This window comes from Narcine bancroftii, chromosome 1 (assembly GCF_036971445.1).
Source record: "Narcine bancroftii isolate sNarBan1 chromosome 1, sNarBan1.hap1, whole genome shotgun sequence".
NCBI classification, from domain to species: domain Eukaryota; kingdom Metazoa; phylum Chordata; class Chondrichthyes; order Torpediniformes; family Narcinidae; genus Narcine; species Narcine bancroftii.
The window spans coordinates 20,386,926-20,411,794 of NC_091469.1; the positions used below are offsets into that span (position 1 = coordinate 20,386,926).

General features: G+C 40.7%; 1 protein-coding gene across 7 annotated transcripts in view; it reads right to left on the bottom strand.

Moving 5' to 3' along the window:
- Nucleotides 1-24,869, bottom strand: part of zdhhc21 (zinc finger DHHC-type palmitoyltransferase 21) — a 91,598-nt gene that overhangs the window by 12,536 nt on the left and 54,193 nt on the right. For all 7 annotated transcript variants that reach the window (XM_069939101.1, XM_069938721.1, XM_069938793.1 and 4 more), the window contains 2 exons: nt 2,435-2,546; nt 1,217-1,355 (listed from right to left, as the gene is read on the bottom strand). In XM_069939101.1, coding sequence (XP_069795202.1) covers nt 1,217-1,355; nt 2,435-2,546 — 251 coding nt within the window. The remainder of the gene's footprint in view (nt 1-1,216; nt 1,356-2,434; nt 2,547-24,869) is intronic.

Consider the following 24,869-nt stretch of genomic DNA (forward strand, 5'->3'; position numbering starts at 1 on the left):
GAAACAAAAATTCAGTTTTGTCAAGATTGCGTATTTGGGTTGAAAAGTGGCTATTATGAGAACATTAAACATTTTAACATCCAAAGTTCCAACATCCATGTTCCAAATTACAAATTTATAGAGTGCTGGATTTGTGTATCTTGATTCTGCATTGAATATTCAAAAATGATTATTTTTGTAATATTCTGATCCATGCTCTGTGAACCTGGTGATATGCAAAAGGATTATCTTTTTAAAAAAAAACGAAAATGTGTTGAGGATGAGATTGCGAAGTTTGAAAGGTGCAGGTTTCAGAAAATGAACAGAAAATGCCCTAGTTTAAAAAAATCAAATATACAGTACATGAAAAAAAACACTTTAATCTAATTACAAATAACCTGTGCACTCAATACTAGAAATTTTAACTAATCTATTTTAATCTTAGTCTGATTAAGTTTTTTTTTGAGAAGAGGGAGATTTTAATGTATTTCATGCTTTAAATTGCAATTAGATTTTGAAGCAGCTCATCAATAAGGTGACTCGTATTTTGCAGGTTCCGCTGGAGACGCTGGGGAAACCAGAACCACTCTCTTTGATGAAACTACAAAATACTTTGACATATACTATAGGTTGGAAGTTTCAACTGCAATTTGGTACCAAGCCAACAATTCCAAATCTCTGCACCTTCCGACCATAATTCTTTAAGGAAAAACAATGCTTAGCAGTGTGTAAAATAGGAAGGGTCTAACTGTGCCTGCGCAGCAACTGAGAGTTGTTTGAAAAACTGGAAATCATTGCAAGGTTATTGTCTCCAGCAGTAGATGCAAATGGAAAGCATGTCATTGTAAGACGAGAGCAGAATCACTGGGGAGAGCACTTCCTGGCAGTTGGCCATCCTCTTGGCCTATGCTACTATACAGCTCAGTTCCTATAGCAACCTTACTCTGTTCCTTCTGCCATCAAGGCAGAATTGGCAAAACCATTCAGGAAGCGATACTATTGGTATATTGTTCCAAGCTACACATACATACTCATCTTTCTGTAGTCTTTAACAGTGATAAGTAGCTCTGAATAACCACAAGCCAAAGAAATTTGTCACAAGACCTTAAGAAGAGAATTGTTTTTTTTGTGCAACATTTTAGGTAATAGGAAGAACTGCATTGCGATGATTGTGTTCAATGTATGGCAGCTCAGAGTAGCTCACAGTTATGTTTACACAATGAATCATTCATCTTACCTTTTTTGTTTTTGTGAGAGGCTGGAGGTAGTAATATTGACAGAAATTGAACATCAACGTTAGGATACTCAAAAACTGCGTGTAGAAACACAGCAGCAGGAAGAGCCAGTGATTGTCTTCTCCTACACAATTATTTATCCTACAAGAAAATATTTCACCTGTAAGTATAAAGAAACTGGAGACAAGGGTGGGTGGAGTAGAATCATAGAGTCAAACATCATGGAAATAGGCCCTTTTGCCCAACTTGTGCTCACTGACCATAATGTTCCGCACTGGTCCCACCTGTTTGCATTTGGCCCATATCCTCTAAACTTATCCAACCATGTATCTGTCCAAATATTTCCTAAATATTACAATAGAACATGCATCAACCACCTTCTCCAGCAGCCCGTTCCATACACCCATCACCCTCTGGGTAAAAAAATGTTACCCCTTAAGTCTTGTTAAAACTTTCCCTTCACCTTAACCCATGTCCTCTGGTTACTGATTCCCCGACTCAAGACAAAAGACTGCATGTTCACCTGATCTATTCCTCTCATGATTTTGTATTCACCCCTCATCCTCCTGCACCCCATGGAATAAAGTCCTAACCTGCTTAGCCTCCTCCTAAAGCTCAGACCCGCGAGTCCTGACATCCTCTCTGCACCTTCCAACTTGACATCATTTTTCCTGCAGCAAGGTGTCCAAAACTGAACCCAATACTCAAAATGGAGCCTCACCAACATCTTGTAATAAATGTAGCAAGATGAGGCCTCTCAACTTCTGTCCTCACTACTCTGACTGATGAAGGCCAACATGTCGAAAGCCTTTTTTTGTCCACCCTATCTACATGTGGCTCCACTTTCAAGGAACAGTAAAATCCCTGGTATTTGGCACCTATGGGGAATGGTAAAAGCCAGATAGTGAATTTTCTGGTTACTAAGACTGGATGTTGTGTGGTTGGTGAACCAACCACTAGGGAGCACCAATTTTAAACATGTATTTTTTACTTGTTCATTATCCAATTTTTTTTTCCTGGTTGCTTGAATTCTGGATAAAAGGGATGTTACTGTACTATGTACCGGCAGTTCAAGATTGTTCTACTCTAGAGAGGAATATAGATGTGGAAGAACAAACACAGCAAAAGCTGCATATTCACAGGAAGAAAAATATAACCAACAATTAAATCATGTGTGTGTACGTGAACACGCTTGAATGAAAAGCTTAGCGAAAACTTACCATGGGCAATGATGATCCATTTTTCGAACACAGTGCCCACATCGACTGCAGTGATGAGATCGCTTTGGTCTCATCTTGTTACATTTATTACAGATTTCCCAGTTTTGCCTTTCTGGAAAAACAAAGATAAATAGACTTTAAAAATATTCAAATTATCAACCATTCCAATGTTTTTTAAAAAGTATTTTTGCAGAGACCCATTTCCTTATCAAAACAGGGAATGATTTGGTGCAATATATTTGCTCTAATTGCTGAAACCACATTAAAGAGTTATAGACTGCCTTCAACAGAAAAGGATTGTAGTTCCTGCCAAATAATTATTTGATTAGCAGTAGCACCAGTACAGCTGGACACCATGTAATAATGAGAGGGGGAGAGGTAGGTAACAAGAATCAGCCCCCATCATCAGATCAACACGCAAAGTGCTGGAGAAACTCAACAGGTCAGGCAGCATCTATGGAAAACAATAGACAGTCAATGTTTTGAGTTATAAACATTTAATTGGGAATTATCCTTTGATTCCCCATCCATTTGTGTGTTTCTCCAGTTCCCCCCCCATCTGCAGACTTCTTGTTTCCCCCTATCATCAGATCCCTGGGACAATCCCACAAAGTTACTGAAGGTTAGCACAACACTTTTACAGTGCCAGTGAACAGAGTTTGAATCTGGCATCGTCTGTAAGGAGCATATACTTTCACCCCTTTTTTGCATGAGTTTCCTCCAGGTGCTCTGGTTTTCTTCCACCCTTCTAAAGAATGTACAACAGTTGTAGGTCAATTGGGTGGTATGGGCTCATGGGCCAGAATGGCCTGCTACTGTGCTCCATGTATAAAAAGAATGCATTCATCCTTTGGTTTCTCAATGCAGCATGTGATTGGGTGATGACACCACTAGAGGGGGCTGGTATACACGACTTTGAGGAAATAGAAAATGCTCAGCTGATTCACCAAGTGAAAATTTTAAAAAAACTGCAGGTGCTGGAAATCTAAAATGAAAAACAGAAAATGCTAGAATTACTCAGGTCAGGCTGCATCTGTGGGAAGAGAAAACCCAATAAAATTTCAGGTTGAAGACCTTTCTTTTGAACTTAGCAATCAACAAAATTAAGAGTAGAACCACACAACCACAGAACATTACAGCACAGAAACAGGGCCTTTAGCTCTTCATGTCTTGGTCAAACTATTATTCTACGTATTTCCACTGACCTGCACCCAGACCATATCAATCCAAAACCCATGTACCTAACCAAAAGTAATAAATAATGATCCCCTGATTTAGAAAAAAAAAATGTCTGATATCTAGAGTTCGATACAATAATAATTAATGGACAGATTTTTTTTAAAGTGAAATCAATTTACTTTATTTTAAAAATTTATTTCTATGGCATCTCCAGTTATATAGTTGTTATGAGGATCCCAAAACCCAGCAGCAATAGAAATTCATCAAGACAAGTGGTTCCTTAAACAAAAATTGCTTTGAATTATCTTTAAACATGAAAACAGAATCACACTTTAACTTATCTATTATTAACGTAACCTAACTTAACCCCTTTCTAATTCTAAGTGCACGTGTATGTAATGTGAGTATACAAGTTCAGAAAAGTTATTTGATTCACACTCCAATATCACTTCTCATTCCTCCAAGTTCACTGGTATCAGGCAATTCTTATACTGTGCACAGAATTTAACATTTATAAAGTTCACTAGACTTTGGTACTTGAAACGTAAATGGTTACCACTCAGGAAGATTCTTATCGGTTTTCATAGAGAAATTTGTTGCTCGTTGGACACCCACAACTGATTCCTTCTGATCAGCCACTTCAGTGTCTTGCCGAAGAAACCAGAGTTTTCCAGATGATAATCTCTTTCTTTCAGGTCACCACAGAGTTCCTTTTAGTTTCCCTTATTTCAAGTGAAACATTATGCAGCCAGTCCTCTCCTCTTGTATGGACCTCAAGGGCTTTGACCAGGCTGAACTAAGAACTCACAACCAGTCTTCCAAATTTGGTTTTTCCACAAGCTTGACAGCTTGTCCTGTTCCAGTCCCAGCTACTGCTGCTGAACTGTGGAACTGAATTTTCTCACTCTCTCTCGCTCAGAGAAAACCACATGACCCTCTTAGAACAGTCAACTGCACTCAGACAAACTGTGGCTCCAGACCTAATCTTCCGAGTTCTTTATCTGTTGCTTTCCAAATCATTAATCCATTACTCCACAGCATGTCCAATTAACACCTGCTTGTGAAGTCCTTATAGGCATTCTTCAAAGTTTCTGCAAAGGCACCCGGAGCCTGGATTGACTGGCTTGAGCAGAGTTCTGGCATTTTAAATGAGATCTGTTTGTATGTGACCAAAACTAAAATAAAACCTGCCACAATTTATCTCCTATAAAACATGTCTATATACAATATAAAATCTAACAATATGTCACATAGTGAAAATTTGAATTAATTTTTAATTTGATTTCGAGATACAGGACAGTAATAGGGCCTTTACGAGCCTGTACCACCTAAATATACCCATGTATCTATATATCTTTGGAAAGTGGTAGGAAACCCACGCCTTCATGGGGAGAATTTACAAACTCCTTACAGCCAGTGGCAGATTTGATACCAGATTGCTGGCGCCATGATAGCATTAAGCTAAATTCTACGCTGACCATCCCACTCATATTGCCCAATCCTCAGAACAATTCAACAGAACCCAATTCATTTCTTAGTGCTGATAACATAACACAAAATATTGCCCAGAACACTTTTGCCCAAATGTCACTATGGTAATTGGAAGCAAGGAGAAAGCAGATGGGGCTTCATCTGGAATATGACACAAATTAAGAATGCTACCCTCTCTCAACTGTACAGAACAAATGAAATTTAAACCACCTTCTGAATTACTGTAAGAGGTGATAAATTTGACAATATAGGTCTTTTTGCAAGCTTTTCTGTCCCCAAGACCAAGTTATCCCGGCACACAACATGTAAGCATGCTCCTTCCACTCTCAGAGACTAATACTGTATCCGAAACACTTGGGACCAGACGTTTTTCAGTTTGGGTTTTTTTTTTGGATTTTGGAACTACGCATTACAGTGGCATCATCAAAATGCCTGTATTAGCAGTTAAATAACAAACAACGCAGGCCTTTTGAGCACCAACATAACACCACAAGTGGAAATTTCACATTTAGAATTTAGCAAAAAAAAACTTGATCTCTGCTTAAATACAACTCCAAACATTAGAAATTCTATTCTTCATCAACGTCTGTTCATCACTTTCGGTACAGAGCTTCAACAGTTTATCCTTCTGTTTCTTCAGGTCATAGATTGTGGTCATTCCAACACCACACTCTTCTGTAAGACATTTCACCCCACTGTCCAGTTTTGCCAACAGCTTGACAAAAGATTAACATAAACCCTTCCTCTTTTTTCTTATCACTGTCATTCATAGTGGTATCTGCAGGCCTTTTTTTTGCCATTATCAACTATGTCTTTGTACACCAGAGCCATGTTGTTATCAAAATAGTGCCAACAGAGCCCCACATGGGTGAATTTTTTTCAACTTGTTATGTCATGTTTTTTTTTGTTTTTGGATCTTTTTAGTTTTCTGATCTTTGGATACGCGGCACTCGAACTGCATAGCAATATCCAGCTTGGAGTTGTCTCATTTTGTGATTGGACCTCTATTTTCTCACATATGAACAATGTTTCTGGGCTACTTTCATCCTAGAATCCATGTGCTCTCACAGATCAATGGCTGTTAAACTCATTTGCAGAGTCTGACTACCTTGTGCACTAACTACAAGATGCATACAAAGTACTGTAGATACTGTGTACTGCAACAGGAATGACATGCAAGCAAAACATAAAACCTTCAGAGATTGCACAAAGCATTTCATGTCCTTTGGGGTTCTTGGGATAAATACAAACCAACGTGGTAAAAATGTGGAATGTGTAAAGCTTGGTGACTGAGAGAAAACATAGCAGTATTGTTCAGTGCATAAGTAAGTTGCATAATGATTAACAGAGTTAAATCCATGCATGAGGAAGTGAATATTAATTTTAAAACAAGATTGCTGCAGGCATTTTTCACCCCAAAGACTGACAATCAGCAAATCAAAAACCAATACAAACAAAATATGCATTTAATACGTGGTGTATAATCTTGTTCTTAATAATATGATACTGGGTGTGAACAGATTTTTACTAGCATGGTAAGTGCAATGTTTTCTGACTGAGCTTGTGGGGAGGGACTCAATATTCACTATATTATTGGCCTTTTTCTTATATTGCAACCCTCTTAAAACCATAAGATGAGCAGAATTAGGCCATTTTGCCCATTGGGCCTGCTCCAAAATTCAAATAATGATTCATGTATTTTTCCTCTCAACACCATTCTCCTGCCTTTTCCCCATAACATTTGTCACCCTAAATGATCAAGGATCTGTTACCCTTTGCTTTAAATATACCCAGCGAAGGCCTCTACAACTGTGCACAGCTGTCTGTGGCAACAAATTTCAAAGGTTCACAGCCCTCTAACTGAAGAAACCTCACCTTTGTTCAAAAGGGGCGTCCTGTTCTTCTGAGGTTGTGCCCTCTCATCCTAGACGCTCACACTACTGGAAGTATCTTCTCCACATCCACTCTCTCCAGCCCTTTCAATATTTGGAATGTTTTGGTGTTTCTGAACCCAGCAAGTATAGGTCCAGACTCCTCATAAGCTAACTCTCTCAACCCTGGGATCATTTTTGGACCCTCTTCAATGCCAACACATCCTTCCCTAGATCTTGAGTCCAAAATTGCTTGTAACACTCCAAATGTGGTTTGACCAATGCCTTACAAAGCCCCAGCATTACATCCTTGCCTTTCTATTCTAGTCTTCTTGAATTGAATGCAAATATTGCATTTGCCTTCCTTACTATTGACTCAATCTGCAAGTTAAGCTTTAGGGAATCCTGCTCCAGGACTTCCAAGTCCCTTTGGACTTCTACTTTCTGAATTCTCTCCTCATTTAGAAATAGTCTACTTATTTATTCCTTCTACCATGTGCAGGTAGCAAAGGACTAGCATAGACTTAATGGGTCAAGTAACATTATTGCATGCAGCAAAGGGATGTCCTTTCTTCGTTGTTTTCTTCATACATTGTTAAATAATTAAACAGTTAGTACCAGAAGGAATAAATGTCCCCACCCTCAAAGATGGAGATGCTGAGCAAGAATACAAAAGGCAAGGGTCACCAGTGTTCGACAATCTTCCATTGTGAACAACCATCTTGGTGTTTCCCAAAGGCCTCAACCTCTTAGCAGCCCTTCTTTACATGGTCTCAAAAATGCCTGTGTCTTTGCAAAACATCACCAATAAGCGCGAACAATATCACCGCTCTGATACAGAAAGCTTACACTCCAGACTAATCTGCAGCTTGAAAGCAACTATTTCACTGCAATATCAGCGTCTGCCTAACAAAGAAGTGAATTGCCCAGGGCTTTCCTGTCCACAGAGCTGAACTCTCCCCTCAATCATGTGTTGAAAAAGCTCAAAGCCATCAACTTTTCCATCACTTCGTTGACAATACCAAGCAGCTCTTCACAAAATTGGTGGTATGTGAGTGGGGAAAAAAAAGGTTGAGAATCACTGCTCTAGACCCAATTATTACTGAAATATTTTGCTTGAGAAAAATGGTCATTGGCCCATTTCCTTTGGAAACCATGCAGATAACAAATCAATTAGGTACGATTAAAACAGTGGTTCTTCCCACCCACAATACACCTCAAGCAATCCCTTACTAATCACAGAACATCTATAGTATATGGACTACTTAAAGTGGTATGTGAATGGAAAGAAAATGTTTGAAAACCATTGGAGAGGAGCAAAATTCCATAAGTACGGCAAGAGCTGCTACCTTTGCCATCAGGGCAGAACCTGACCAAGAGGAACATCTGCTAAACGTTCAAGTTATTGTCACCTGGATGAAGATGCAGTGATAGAGGCCATTTGACAAGACAACTTACACATTGGACAAGAGTCCAGAGATACAGAGAGAGATCAGTTGATATGTAGCAAAAGCAACATGATTTCACTATTTTGGGGTTCAAAATTGGCTGTCTCTCGCAGTACTGAAGAGAGACCACAGGATTCATCATTCTCCATAGTTTCCTGAATTGTCTCCCATCTTTCCGTAGACCAAAGATCCTGCCCCACCTTGTCTGCTGATGAAGCTCTCATGATTCTTTAGGACCAAAGCTTCAGCAGAGAGCTGCAGAGACAACTTATCAGAATGGTCTCACTCCAGCTTGTGAGGCACCATTTGAGTGTGGAGAGTCAGCTCAAAAAAAAAAGGCCAAATCCAAAATTGCCATCAGCCCTGGTAAGTGTGGTCAGCTTAGAAGCACAAGCATCAAACCAAGTCCAAGTTGTTTCGGTCCCATCAAAAGCACATCATGGCCACAGGACACACCATCTTCAAGTGAGAGTTTTGTTATCATTTTATATATGGATTCAGAATTGGCTTGCCTGATGAAGGTAGAGGTAGAAAATATTCGGCCTGCAAGTAAATGACTATTGATATTCTGCAGGGATCTGCTCTAGCACCCCTGATCTTTATTGATTTGTTATAAATGACAAAGTAGAGGAAAAGTAAAACTCAAGCATCTGCAGGGCACAGTGATGGAAATACAAATGCAACGCTGCAGAAACTCAGCCGGTCGAACAGTGTCCTTTATATAATCCAGATAGATACATAACTGATGTTTAGAGCTTGAGCCCTTCATCGAGGTATGGAAAAATGTCAGCAGGCATCCGAATAAAAAAGTTAAGTGGGGGAGCACAAAGGGAGGTGCATAGTCACAAAGGCAGGAGAAGGGAGGGAGGACACAGCAGCAAGCGGGGGAGGACGGATCGCTAGGTGAATAAAGAGAGCTGAGGGAAAGAAGACAGGGAAGGGAGGGGGAAAGGAAAACAGGTCAGCAGAAACCAGAGAAGTCAATGTTAATGTCCTCCAGCTGGAGAGTGTCCAGATTGAAAATCAGGTGTTGTTCCTCCAATTTTCAAGTGGTCTTGGTGGGATAGTACATGAGGCTATGGAAAGTCATGTGAGAAGTAGAGGGATGGGCCAGCAGTTTGCAGATGATACAAAGGGTGGAGGTGTTGGAGATAGTGCAGAAGGTTGTCTCCGTCACAACATGTTAAGGACAAGATGCAGAGTTGGGCGTAAAAGTGGCAGATGGAAATTAATTTGGGAAAGTGTGAAATGATGCATTTTTGAAGGTAAAACTTGAAGGTGGTTTATATGGTTAATGGCAGAATTAACAGAGTGGAGGAACAATGAGATCTTTGGGACCAGGTGCATAGATCCCTCAAGTTTCCGTGCACGTTGATAGGGTGGTTAAGAACGTGAATGGTGTGTAGTCTTCATTAGTTTGGGGATTAAGTTCAAGAGCAGCAAGGTAAGGTTGCAGCTCTATAAAACACTGGTTGGACCATACTTGAAGCATTGTCTGTCAGCCTGTGCTCCTCCCCTGCTGCTCCTTTCTTCCTCTCCTCCCCCCTTTCCCCCAGCTTTTTATTCGGGTGCCTACCTTTTCCTTGTACCATGACTAAGGGCTCAGGCCCAAAATATTGCTTATCTTGACTTCCTTTAGATGCTGCATGACCTAATGAGTTCCTCCAGCACTTTTGTGCATTCCATTCCAATCCCAGCATCTGTAGATTTTCCTGTTTAACTGGATTAGAGCATACATCTTACGAATCAAGGTTGTCAGAGCTATGACTTTTCTCTTTGTAGTGACAAAGGAAGAGGGTGAATTAATAGAGTGATACAAAATTATGAGGGAGGTGGAGGAGCAGCTAGGGTAGAGGAAACACAGTGACTTAAATTAGGAGAATGGCAGAGAAGTGGCATATGAGATAAAACATTGCAAAATGCACGACCATGTACTTTGGTAGAAAAAAAACCAAGCAGAATATTTTTTTTAATGGGGAGAAAATTGAAAATACCCAGATAAAAAGGGCCTTGGGAGTCCTCATGCAGGATAGCCTGAAGGTAAAACTTAAATGCTGAGACGGTGGTGAAGAAGGCAAATACAATGTTGGCATTCATTTCAAGAGGAATAGAATATAAGAACAGGGATGTGAAGTTGAGGCTTAAAAAGGTGAGACCTCACTTGGAGTATTGTGAGCAGTTTTGGGCTCCTCATTTAAGAAGAAATATGCTGGAGAGGGTTCAAAGGAGATTCACTACGATGAATCAGGTAATGAAAAGAATATCCTATGAGGAGCATTTGACAGCTCTTGGCCTGTATCCATTAGAATTTAGGAGAATGAGGGGAGATCTCATTGAAACATTTTGAACGTTGAAAGGTATGGAGAGAGTAGATGTAGAAAAGTTGTTTCCCATGGTGGGAGAGTCCAGGACAAGAGGGCACAACTTCAGGGCGTCCACTTAGAACAGAGATGCATAGGAAATTCTTCAGCCTGACAGTGATAAATCTGTGGAATTGGTTGCCACAGGCTGTTGTAGAGGCAAGAGTAATGAGTGCATTTAAGATAGATTCATAGGTTCTGGATTAACCAGTACATCAAAGGTTTTTTGGTGGGGGGGTGGGGAGAGGAGAGAAGGCCAGGCAATGGGGTGGTGGGAAAATGGATCAGCTCATGATTAAATGGCAGGGCAGACTTGATGGGCTGGTTAACCTACTTCTGCTCCAAAATCTTCTGGTCTTATTCTTATTTTTTTCCTTTGAGGGATGTTAAGAGTTTGAGACTTTGAGTCCATGTATTCTTTCAGTCTTTGTGAACTGTGAACATTAAACTTTCAACATCTTCCAACATTCTTCACAAACATTTAGAATCCCACATTTGGCACGTGAAGAACATATCAGAGTAAACTGGTTCCCTTTGCTCACTTGTTACCCACAGGACCGCAGTGTTCTCACAGAATGATACAGATAATTCACTCCCATTACTAGAAGAATAAACACTTTATATTCTGTCTGGGCTCTCTCCACCAGATAGCATTAACATCAACTTCTCCAATTTCTCTCCCTTTCCCTGTCCTCTGTCTCCTCTCCTCTAGCTCCACACTCACTTTCCTATCAGGGAGCTCCCCTCTCCCCCTTTCATTCTCAGCTTTTCATTTCTCTTCAAAGATCAAGTTCAAATTTATTTATTGTCAGAGTACATACATACCATCACATACAACCCTGAGATTATTTTTTTCCTGTGGGCCCAGCAGAATTTTTAATTACCAGTTGCTGTAAACTATACTCAAGAAAAAAACAAAACAAATTGACTGCAAATTCAAGAGTATAGATATTGTCTTGTCTCTTTGGCTTGGCTTCGCGGACGAAGATTTAGGGAGGGGTAAACGTCCACGTCAGCTGCAGGCTCGTTTGTGGCTGACAAGTCCGATGAGGGACAGGCAGACACGGTTGCAGCGGTTACAAGGGAAAATTGGTGGGTTGGGGTTGGGTGTTGGGTTTTTCCTCCTTTGTCTTTTGACAGTGAGGTGGGCTCTGCAATCTTCTTCAAAGGAGGTTGCTGCCCGCCGAACTGTGAGGCGCCAAGATGCACGGTTTGAGGCGAGATCAGCCCACTGGCGGTGGTCAATGAGGCAGGCACCAAGAGATTTCTTTAGGCAGTCCTTGTACCTCCTCTTTGGTGCACCTCTGTCACGGTGGCCAGTGGAGAGCTCGCCATATAACACGATCTTGGGAAGGCGATGGTCCTCCATTCTGGAGACGTGACCTACCCAGCGCAGTTGGATCTTCAGCAGCGTGGATTCAATGCTGTCGGCCTCTGCCATCTCGAGTACTTCGATGTTAGGGATGAAGTCGCTCCAATGAATGTTGAGGATGGAGCGGAGACAATGCTGGTGGAAGCGTTCTAGGAGCCGTAGGTGATGCCGGTAGAGGACCCATGATTCAGAGCCAAACAGGAGTGTGGGTATGACAACGGCTCTGTATACACTAATCTTTGTGAGGTTTTTCAGTTGGTTGTTTTTCCAGACTCTTTTGTGTGGTCTTCCAAAGGCGCTATTTGCCTTGGCGAGTCTGTTGTCTATCTCGTTGTCGATCCTTGCATCCGATGAAATGGTGCAGCCGAGATAGGTAAACTGGTTGACCGTTTTGAGTTCTGTGTGCCCGATGGAGATGTGGGGGGGGGGGGGGCTGGTGGTCATGGTGGGGAGCTGGCTGATGTTAATTAATAAATAATAAGCAAAGTAACAAGCACTTGAATGAGTCTGAAGGTTGAGGGGTAGCAATTATTCCTGAACCTGGTGGTATGAGAGACCTGGAGAGAGTTTTGCCTGTGATGCTCTGGGCCGCGTCCACTACCTTTTGCAGGGCTTTCTGGTCTGAGGTATTAGTGCCCCCGTACCAGGCTGTGATGCAGCCCGCCGGTCAGCACACTTTCCACTACACTTCTGTAGAAGTTTGCCAAGGTTTGCGATGTCACACCAAACCTCCGCAAATCCTTAAGGAAGTAGAGACGATTATGTACTTTCTTCATAATAGCATTAGTAGGATGGGTGGATGAAAGGTCCTCCTGACTCCCGGGAATTTTAAGTTTCTCACCTTCTTCACTTCCGATCCCCCAATGATTACTGGATTATACCCCACTGGTTTTCCTTTCCTAAAGTGTACAATCAGCTCCTTGGACTTAGTGACACTGAGGTTGTTGTTAGTACACTTCCTGTGTGCTGACTTATCACCCTCTTTTATACAGTGACTATTGTGGCATCATCAGAAAACTTGTAGAGGGTGTTGCTGTCATAAGTGTACAGCGAGTAGAGTTGGGGGGGGGGGGGGGGCTAAGAATGCAGCCCTCTAGTACAGATGGAGATTGTGGAGGAAATTTTCTTGCCCATCCACACTGACTGGGGTCCGGAGGTGGGGAAATCTAGGATCCAATTACACAGTAGGGTATTGTGGCCCAGGTCTTGGAGCTTGCTGATTAGCTTTGAGGTGATGATGGTTTAGAATGCCGAACTATAGTCGATAACAAGCATCTTGTTGTATGCATCTTTGCTGTCCGGGTTAGGTCAGGAGCCAGTAAGATGGCATCTGCTATAGATGTGTTGCTGCGATAGGCAAATTGGAACAAATCCATGTCACTGCTCAGATTGAAGCTAATATGCTTCAACACCAGCCTCTCAAAACATTTCATCGCTGTGGATACAAGTGCCACTGGTCAATAGTCATTTCAGTAGGGCACCATGCTGTTTTTGGGCACAAGTACAATAGAAGCCTGTTTAAAATGGGAGGGTACCAAGGTCTGTCAGAGGGACATGTTGAAGATATCTGTGGATATACTAGCCAGTTGGTCGGTGCAGGTTTTCAGCACTCAGCCAAGAACTCCATACGGACCAGATGCTTTCCATGGACTCACTCTCCTAAAGTCAACACGCACATCATCTTCAGATACTGACAGTAGAGGGTCATCGGGGATGTTGGGGTGCGCAATGGTTCCTCCTTGTTCTGGTGGTCAAATCAGGTGTAGAAGACATTGAGCTCATCCAGGAGTGAAGCTTTGCTATCTCCTATTGCGCCAGATTTGGTCTTGCAGCATGTTATGTCATTTTAACCCAGTCACAGCTGTAAGGTATCCTTGTCCGGAAACTCCACTTCACCAAGGAGATGGTCTTCTGTAGATCCTATGTAGTGTTCTTGATCTCTGGACTTGAAATCACTGATCAGGCTCTCAGCAGGCTCCCGCCCTCCCACCAATTTTTGATTCGCATTCAGTGGCCTTTCAAATCATCTGCTCCAGCATCATCCAAACACAGCAAAAAAGAAATTTTGTGCATCTGAGGCTATTTTCGCAATCAACCTAATTCAATCAGTATTCTCTGGTGACAGAACATCCTAGTAGTACAAATGATTTATTTTTATTTACCTCATTTCTTGATTTTGAATGCCTCTAAAGATTCATCCCTTCAACAATCTCTCTTCTGAAGAAGAATTATTTCAGCTTCCCTGGTTTCCTTTTATGTCCTTTGTCCCAGGGACCATTCTGATAATCTTCTCCACATTGTACAAGAACCCCAAGCAAGCACCCAGCATGAAAATTAGAACATGTGATGAAATGCAATATTTCAGAGCCTCATTTGTATCAAAGAGGCTTAATTTTACCTGACATTTTAAAAGCAATTTTGATCAGAGATTTTACAGTGTCAGCCAAGCTTATAACTGGAAAATTAATATTCAAATCCAGATACATAATGGCAACAAGAGCCCCAAGCAATTATTTAAATGCAATATTGCGGTATTATCCTTTTCCAACTGTAGATTTGCACATTTGTCCTGGATCATCCTGCTATTTAATCCAAAAAAAAAGTTGGCTTGTAATTCACCTCCCATCTTTACACAGCAATCAATTATATCATATTACAAATGGGCATCGGTATTACACCCAATTAGAAAAAGGTCAAATCAAACTATTGTCTTCAAAAATTTAAGAAGGAAACATCCTCCCATGACAACAGACAAATTATACTGAATTTGTCTATTTTCTTGACAGAAATTATTTGCAGACATAGAAATGGTAACACACAGCAGCACTCTGCATGAATATGATCATAGCCCTTGGATAATGCACACATGCACCAAAATCCTCACTTGCTGCCAGCTGAATAGCAAATCTTTAAAAAAAGACTAGACAACATACCAAATGCTTAATTGAATTAGAAAGACAATAAATACACAAAAACAGAGAATCTGCAGTTCTCCCAGTGCAAAACAAAAAGTTACTTAGCAATTATGCAGACAGTCCTTCTGTGATGTTGGAGCAGAGCATGATTAGTGCGACAAGGGGAGATTCAAGAGCCTAATAACTGTTTTTTTTTTGTACCTTGAGGAGCTGGTCTTCCAGCTTCTTCTGCCCAAAGGTAGCAGTGAGAAAAGGTTGTGATGAGGGTGGTGAGTCACGATGTCTAATGCAGCCAGAAAAGGCAAGAAGTTTGAAGGGCTCTCCCTGCCTTTTCTTCAAACTGGGAAAAGGCAACGAGCTGCAACACTTGCCCATTCTCAAAGCAGTTGGTGAGAGCTTAGCAAATGCTATTGAGGGATTGAATGCCTCTGAGGTTCTCCATCCAACAGTGATTCTTCCAAGTTCCAAAAATAACACACAGTGGTTTTGTACTGAGGCCAAATGCTCCTAGTTATTCAATGGTGAGAATAAAATGGCTCAAAAAAAAGTAAGGGAAAAAACAGACAATTAAAACACTCTCTATAATGAGAGAAGCTTATCATATGCACAAAAGCTCAGTGAAGTGTGGGAATTCAAACAAGGATCTGCCATACCCAGCATTCTGTACACTCCCTAAAGTAGCTTTAGAAATTAAGGCATTAAGGTACCCAACAGAAATACTTTGAGATAATCAATCCAGAAAATGTGAATCCTTTGAAATAGCTTCACTCGTAACCATGGAAATGTGCACACCATACAATTACAATTAATTTACTCTGTTTTCTTGAAATAATATTTCTGATATTGACAGTGGTACCATTGATATGAAAACATCAATGACTGTGGAATGTAATCAGCTTAATATTTACCAGAATGAACAATTTATATTATTTAAAATTATTACAATTAGATTTCACATTCAGATTTATTGTCAGAGTACATACACGACAACCAGGATTGGCGCTACCATTAGGCAAACTAGGCAGCTGCTGGGGCGCAAACCTCAGAGGGGCACTGTTGAAGAGAGCAAATTGTGCCCCACAATTCAGGTAGGCAAAGGGGAAGGTTCGCAATCAGGCATCGGTAGCTCCGGTGTGTGCCTGTAGGCTGACTGCCGGGGGGCAGGTTCAGCCTTCGGAGTTGGGCGTTGATTGCTCCAGTCACCGGAGCCAGGAGCTCCCAACTCCCAACCCACCCAGCCCCCCACCCCAGCATACACCGGAGCTCCTGATAACCAAGTCCCAACTCTCCCCATGGTCTACTATCACATGTGACCACTGGACGCCGGTATGCATGTGTGGTAGACCAAGGGGATAGGTGAGGGTTCAGACTTGGGTGTCAGGAGCTCCAGTGGGTGCCTGTAGGCCAAGTGCCGAGGGGAGATTTAAGTAAGCCTAAGTGTGTATTTGGCTGTTTGAATATTTACATTTATTGTTCCAATTTTGAGCAATTTATTAACACTTCAAGAAAAGTCAGTTGGCCCATGATTAGCCCTTTTTTAGAGGATCATAATTCATGAAAAGAGGAACCAAGCAGATTTTAAATGAAGATGGTCCATGGTAACTCATTAAGGATAGCTCAGGACAGGTACTAGTTGGTTTCTAATAATAGAATAACTATCAATATTCATAGATGAGCAATAAAAATATAAAAATTCTTAAAATAAATCAATTCAGCAGTTATTCTGCTATTTTTGTTGTTATATTAATGATTTGGTTATCCTAGTTGTCAAAGTTTCATAAAACATGAGAACTTCAAAAGGCAGACTTATAGAAAAGCATTCTTGAAATTCCGTGCGTAAAGCCATGCTGAAATTATATGGTTACGTTTTGCTCAGGGTTCTCTATCAATGTATTGCAAGTTCTCAGTTGTTCTTGTTATGCAATATGGAGATACTCTCCTTCCAGGCAGTTATTAAAGAGACGTGTAATCAATTTTATTATTGCTATGGTTGATGCGGTGGTGCAATTAATAGAGCTACTTCCTCACAACTCCAGTGATCTGGCTTCTGCCCTGAACTCTGGCCCTGTCAGTGTGCAGTTTGCACATTCTCCCTGTGACCATGTGAGCTTCCTTGAATCTCAAAGATGTGGACAGGTAGACTATTGGCCATTGCTGTAGTGTGTAAGTGAGTTGTAGAATTTGGAAAAAACTATGGAAAATTTTTAAAAAAAGGAATAGCATAGATTTGTAAGTCATAGCAAACTTGAATGGCCAAAGAGGCATTTTCATTCTGTATCATTCTTGTGGAAAAAAATAGATTTAAAGGTTTTAATGTTTCCACTGGTGGAGGTATGCATTCTACTGAATGCACTTAAGTTCAAAAAGATTTGTGTGCCAAAGACTTTCTTTTGCATTTGAGAAAGATAATCCAAAGTCCCTTTCACTCTTTCAAGTGGTCCCAGGAATTAATGGCCAATTGGCCTAAAAAGGGTCTAGTGTGAAAGGAAAATTCTCTTAATGCTGGAGATGACGTCATGTCACACTGGGGATTGACAGCCTTGACCCCTAGTACAATCCCTGGCATATGCAGATGGCAGCGTTGCAATCAGGCAAATGTAGAATGGGCAATTGCTTTGTGAGATTGAAATGATCCAAATTTTTGCGTGAGTGCAGGTATGTGAAGGAAGATTAAAATGAAGGTAGAAACTTTTCTGTGGGAAAGTCGCAGCAGAGAGAGAGAGGAAATAAATAGCAATAAGTAGCAATAGTGGACAAATTTTAAACAGCATGGGAAAGATGGTAGTGCTAAGGTGCACAATTTATAAAGACCGTGGGAAAAAGCGATGGCGGACTGACTTCCCAGAATGCCATGAGTCAGAGAAACCCCTCCATGAGAGCTCTGTGCATGCAGCCATACACACAGCTCTTTCCCTGTTGTACAGAATTCTGGGATGGCATGTCCGCTATCGCTTTTCCCACAGTCTTTATAAATTGTACATGATAGTGCTACCAACTTGCCCTTTCTGAATAAATTGTATGCGATAGTGCTACCAACTTTTCAATGCTGTTTAAAAATTGCCTGCTATTGCTATTTATTGCTAGCACTTTCCCAATGTCCCTTATAAAGGTTTATATAGGTTGGCACGACAACAACAGGGCACTGTGCTGTACATAAAGCTTAATTATGTTATAATTAGGCATGATTAATTTTGTTTGAATATAAGGTCAGGATGTAGGTCAGGTCCACCATCGCTCGATGTGTCATGATGTCACCGGTAGAAGGTAGAACAGTCTTAACTCCGGGGATGGCTCCTTGCAAATGTAAAAGTGTTCAGTGTCCCATTTAGGAACAGTCAAAGGCAAAAAGCCAAACACCGATTCCTATCCCGGGACACTGAACGTCTGATTTAGTGGGACGCGTGTGAAAGGGGCTAAAATTTGATGTATTATTTATTCTTGTAATTTAAAATAAATTTAGCAGTTTCAAGGTTTGTGCTTTTCATTTTTTTCTACAAAACATCTGTTTTTGAAAATCAAAGTTGGCAATTTTTTTTGGGAGGTGCAAGTAAGTTGGCATTGCCTAGGGTACAAAATCATCTGGCACTGACCCTGATGACCACACATACAACCCTGAGATTCTTTTTTTCTGCGAACGAGGCAGGATTAACCATTAAGACAAATTAAACTTCAAGGCAGTCATTCTCTCTTGGGTTTTAAACAATCACTTTGGATTATTAGAACATTTCTTGATGGGTGTTCGGGACTAGTGACAATGTACATCAGTAAACAAAACTGGATTCCACGACTAAACCTCTTAACATAATCCTCAGGAAAATTAATGTGTTGTCTTAACATTGATATTAAAGTCTTTTTCCCGAAGATATCACTGAGAAGTGGGGGCTCAGGACATTTGCTCTTCAGGACGATTATGAATTGCAAATGCCATGCAAATCAGTCCTCTAAATCAGCCATTCTCAACAGGGAACATATGCCCCTCTCCAAGGGCCACAGCACATTTAAGGGGGGTGGGGGGGGGGGCAGGGATTGAAATCATAAATTTTTAAAAATGTTTTTAAGTAGTTTGTAGGACAGAAGGATGGAAGAAACCAATTAAACCTGACTGCTTCACCGGGAAGGGGGCCTCAAACTTTGAGCAGAGTCCTAAAGGGCCACCACAGCCAAAAAAATCTTTGAGAATGGCTCCTCTAAATTTTTGCCAGCAATGCAGCAACTTGAAGAGAGTCATTCAATATGAATCGATTGGCACTGGAAAACTGCACAGAGTGCCAGCAGCACATTACTTCCAGCAAGAGATCCCTCGTTTTAGACAGTTCATTACCCCCAAGACTCTAAAGGATGTCATTCACTTTTCAAGGCACCTTCTTAAATGCAGCTATTCCCCTCCCCCCCTTACATCCCAAAATCACTCCTGTGCAACGTTTAATCTCATCATTCACAGCTGATAGAGTGGGAGGCTGCTCAAAGGTATTGTTCATGTGGCAAAAACAATTCCTGTTCCAGCAGAACAGCATTCCAGTGGCACAGAGGATGAGAGTTCTGCCACCTCACGGCTCAGCTCTCAGTCCTGATCTCGAGTGCTGCCTGCATGAGTTTCACCTCTACTCTCCAGTCTCCAACCTCATCCTAAGAGTTTACTGTCATATTCCTTTCCAATGTACACATACACTGAAATTCTTACTTGCTGCAACTTTACAGCGCTAGTGATTGGGATGGGGGGGGGGGGGGGGGGTTCGAATCCCGAGCTGCTGTGAGGAGTTTGTACATTTTCCCCATGTCTGTGTGGCTTTTCCCTAGGGGTTCTGGTTTCCTCCCACCATTCGAAACCTACTGGGGGTGGAGGTTAATTGGGGTGTAATTCGACTCCTGGGCCGAAATGGGCTGTTACTATGCTGTATGTCTAAATTTAAACTAAAAGAAAATTAAATTTAATATTTAAATTTTTACTACATACAAAATACTTAATTGAATTAAAAGGACACATACCAAAAAAAATTAATATGCAATAATCCTAGAATAAAAAAAAGTGATTTAGCAATTGGGCAGATAGTCCTTTTTGTAGTTTTGTAGCAGTCACTGATGAGAGTGTAAGTTTTCCTAAGTGCAGTTGGATGGTAGGAGAAAGAGTTGGGAAGTGTTACAAGTATGAAAGAATATGTTACAGCAAAAAAAAGGGATTGATGCAGCATGGGCCAAGTGGCCTCCATCCAGTCACATAAGAGAAAAAAAACTTTAAAAAGTCATAGGATTTAAAATGTAATTTATATAATGACTGAGTTTTAACAAAAATTCAATACTAAATTACCCCGGGCATAGCCACAAACATTTATTGTCAGCTAGAAAAAATAAACTCATCAATGGAAGCCAATAACCTTCCTTTGGAACCAATATGACTGAATTTTGCTGGGATTAGGTCCATAACAACCATCTAAAATTAGATTTTTCTTTTTCCGTTCTGAAATTCAGCCTTGGAACATTGTGAAAATTATACTAATGATATCATTTCGCCAGTTGATGGCCCACATTCCAAATATAACCCAGCCGTTTCCTGAAAACACCAAGTTGTGTGCAATGATGCCAAGCAACCCTTGGGGCAATTGGTGAATTTATTCCAAATTCACTGCCCAGTTTTAATCTTAAAAAAGAAAAGACAGATTTCATCTAAAGAGCTGAAGACAATAGCAGTAGAGTACAGAACCAGAATTACCCACTCAGCAAGCTTCTACCATGGGGCTTAGTATTTAGATCAACTATTCAAAGTCTGAGTTGTATAGCAAAGAAACAGGTCCTTCAGCCCACCATGTCTGTGCCAACATTTTTACCCATCTACTCCAATCCTATTTGTCTATTCAGACAAGAAACTTCAAGACCTCACTCATTCACGTGTCCAAAAGCTTCTTAAAAGTAAGGAACATTTCTTATTCCATCACCTTCACTGGCACACATTCTGGATATTAACTGCACTGTGCAAACAAATGGACCTTTCAGATCCTGCTTAAATCTTGTTTTTTACCTTAAAAGTATGCCCTCTTGTTTTAGATATCCTGACCATGGAGGAAACTTTTTTTTTTAAAATGGGCTTTCGGCAGTCCAAATCTTTAGCCCAGGGTCAAAATGTCAAAAACTAGAGGACAAGCATTTAAGATGAGTGGGGGGCAAGTTCAAAGTTGATGGATAATGATAGGTGTCTAAAATGCACTGCCTAAGATTGTGGTGTTAGCAGATACACTGTTGGACACTGAGTATATACAGTATAATACAGGCCCTTTGACCCAAATTGTGCTGTCCTATAAAGACCTACTCCACATTAATTGAACCCTTCTCTCCCTCAGAGACCAGAACCTCCATTTTTCTTACATCCATGTCTTTTACACATCTTTTATTTCTGACAGGAGGATTTAAGAGGCTTTGAAGTAGATACTGGAATATGCAAGGAATGGAGGGATATTGATCATGTACAGGCAACAGATATTTAGTCTGCATCATGTTCAGTGTGGTCATGTAGGCCCTATTCCTGTGCTGTACAATTTAATGTTCTATGAGTAATTTGGTATGACAAATCTCTCAGTGGGGATTCCATAAAACAAGAATGTAAAATAATAAAATGCAATTTGATTCAGGTTAAGAAATCCAAGTGTTCACAACTCCTTCACTGTCACACATACCGAGATGCAGTGAAAAGCTTTGTTTTGCATGCTATCTCAGCAAGTCAACCCATACTCAAATACAGAACTCGGTGCCACAATAAAAAAGTCTATGGTGTCATTCAGCTGACAAAATGTCATCACCTTCTGGTATTAACTTGACCTTTTATTCACTCCAAGCAGCAGTCATCCAGCCTTAACTTCACTGACAAGATAAAACTCCAATTCTCCTCCCATCTCAAATGAGGGGGGGGAAATAAATTTGTCACCTTTCCCTTCAGGCGCAGCTTTCATTCCACAGAACAAAATGGAACATGGAAATCTTGGATTTTAAGAGCAAAGTTCCTGATTAATACATTTAAATGTTAAAAAGATCAGGGACGTATAAAGAGAAAATAAAAGGAGTAAAGAATCCCAGAGAACGGGGACTTTTAAAATGAAAAGGGACATGTTTAAAGAATCCCAGAGTAGAGGGACTTATAAAGAGAAAAGGAAGATGAGTAAAGAATCCCAGAGTACAGGGACTTATAAAGAGAAAAGGAACATGTGTAAAGATTCCCAGAGAACAACGATTTATAAAGAGAAATGGAACGGAGTAAAGTATCCAAGAAAACGGGGTTTATAAAGAGAATCTATGAGGACCTGGAAAATCTCAGGATGTAGCGACCTGAGAGAGCCTCTGCTTCCTCAGCAGTTTGCGGAGGAGCTAGTGGAGTTGTTCAAGTCAACCGGTATGGACTTGAAGGGCCGACATGGCCTGTTTCCGTGCTGTAAACGGTTATATGAAATGCTTCAATGAACAAGTGCACACTGCCATTTGCATCAATGTTCTTCAGCTTATTCCCTCATCTCAGAGGAAGCAGCAGTAATTGCTTTCAAGGGCCCGGGACCAGAAGTTGTTCGGAAACAAAAGAAATCTGGTGCAGTTTCTGTTCCACACCACTGCCCCGAGCTCCATATTATGAAAGGTCTGAGTGCAACCATTAATGACTGCAACATCGTTGCAGGACAGCAATTGAAATCTGCAGCTGACTGAGCTTGAACATGAGAGAACAATAAGCATGATGAAAAGTGTAAGATGTCACTGAGAGTTTCAAGGACAAGCAGGCAACTGGTAAATGAAAGGGTGAAGAAATTAATTTTGGTATCCAGAACCAGGATAAACAACATAGACTGTATGGTCGTTCTAAAGGGAGCAGAATAGTTGGAACTGGGCACATAAATGCTTGAGAAAATCATAAGGACACAAGATCCAAGGCTTCAAAAACAGGGATGCAAAAGACAAAAGTGGAAAGGATATGTTCAATGTGTATGAAACGTTGATTAGGCCGCAACTGGAGTATTGTTTCCCCAATTCTAGTCACAACTTATAAGCAAAGGTCCTGATGAGAGTGAAGAGGAGACATGTAATGTAATATATTGATATATATTATTATAACTATTCAAGGGATGAAGGACTTTAGCCAAAATGTTGGACTAGAAAAGCTGGGTTTCTTGAGCAAAAGGATCTGAAGTTTAATTGTATGTATACAAGATCACAAAAAGATAGAGCAAATAAAGAGAAACTGTGAAAAATAAAAAAAATCTGCAAAGAATGAAAACACAAATAGTGGTAGCTGTGAGTGTGGCAGTTGGCCCAAAGCCATCATGAGGACGTAGGAAGTCACTGTGTCAGCAGACTGGAATTCTGCTCCAGACAACTGCCATATGCTCCAGGGAGTAGCTTGGAGATGTGGAGAGCTTTTGTCATTCAGGGCTCAATATGTTAGTTAAGATGTTGCTGAAAGATGTAAACCATGGGAAAGGTGGTACACTTTGGATCTTGGGCAGTTCCTTTATGCCTCCAAACTTTGCTCTTACCATCACTCTAATAAAGGTTAATCTTCATCTCATCTTTCCACAAGACTTTTTTCCATAATATTTCTTGGCAAACAGTAATCTGGCCATCCTTTTTCTGGCTAACTAGTGGTTTGCATCGTCTAGTGTGGCCTCTGTATTACTGCTCATGAAGTCTTCTACAGACAGTAGTCATTGATGCATCCACACCTGCCACCAGAAGCGCGTTTCTGATCTGTCAGACATATGTTTGGGGATTTTTCTTCATTATGTTGAGAACTCTTCTGTCCTCAGCAGTAGGGGGGCGGGGGGCCTTCCTTGGAATACCAGTTCATTTGCGATTATTGAGGTCACCAGTGCACTCTTTCTTCTTAATGCTGTTCCAAACAGTTGATTTGGCCAATATCTCACTATTTTATTCTTGTATGTTAGACTCATAATGGCTTTGTTGACTTTCATTGGCACAACTCTGGTCCTCATGTTGAAAAATGGCACTCCAGACACCAAAGAGGATCAAAAGTTTAGAATCAAGCCTAGCTCTCTTATACATGCATCAATTAGGCAATTAAACATACCCGAGTAATCACAAACATCTGTGAAGCCAAATTCCCAAACATTATGGTGCCCAGAAATGAGGGGATTAGGTGTAAAAATGGCTGTAAATTCTACATGGTCAATCCAAAATGCATACAAATAATCTTGTATAAAATCTGGAAGGTGAACTTTAATTACACATGAATTATATGATTACAAATTTAAAACTATGGAGCACAGAGGCAAATTTAAAAAAAATGTCTTTGTCCTAAACATTATGGAGGGCTCTATATATCAAACTGTGGAGAATTTTACAGTCTGCAACATATCTTTCAACCAATAAATAATGGGATTTATGAATCTTCTTTCAAATTAGATTCTTTCACTTGATCAACATTTCTTTCTCTGACCCAGGTACATTGCAAATGCATCCATGATTTCACCCATCACTTCTCAGCCTTTTTTGCTTCAACACTCCCACCTGTATCCACCAAATCCAGAGCAGCAGAATACACCAATGCTTCATTTCTAGATTAGCTCCTTCTACACCGATTTGACCACCAGAAAAAGGAAGAACCACTGCGCACCGTGATATCCCCTGATGATCCTCTACTGTTAGTATCTGAGGATGATGTGTGGGACCCCTTTAGGAGAGCGAATCGATGGAAAGCATCCGGTCTGGTCGCAGTACCCAGCTGAGTACTGTAAAACTGTGCTGATCATCTGGCCAATGTATTCATGGATATCTTCAATATCTCACTCCAGCAGGGTGTGGTATCCACATT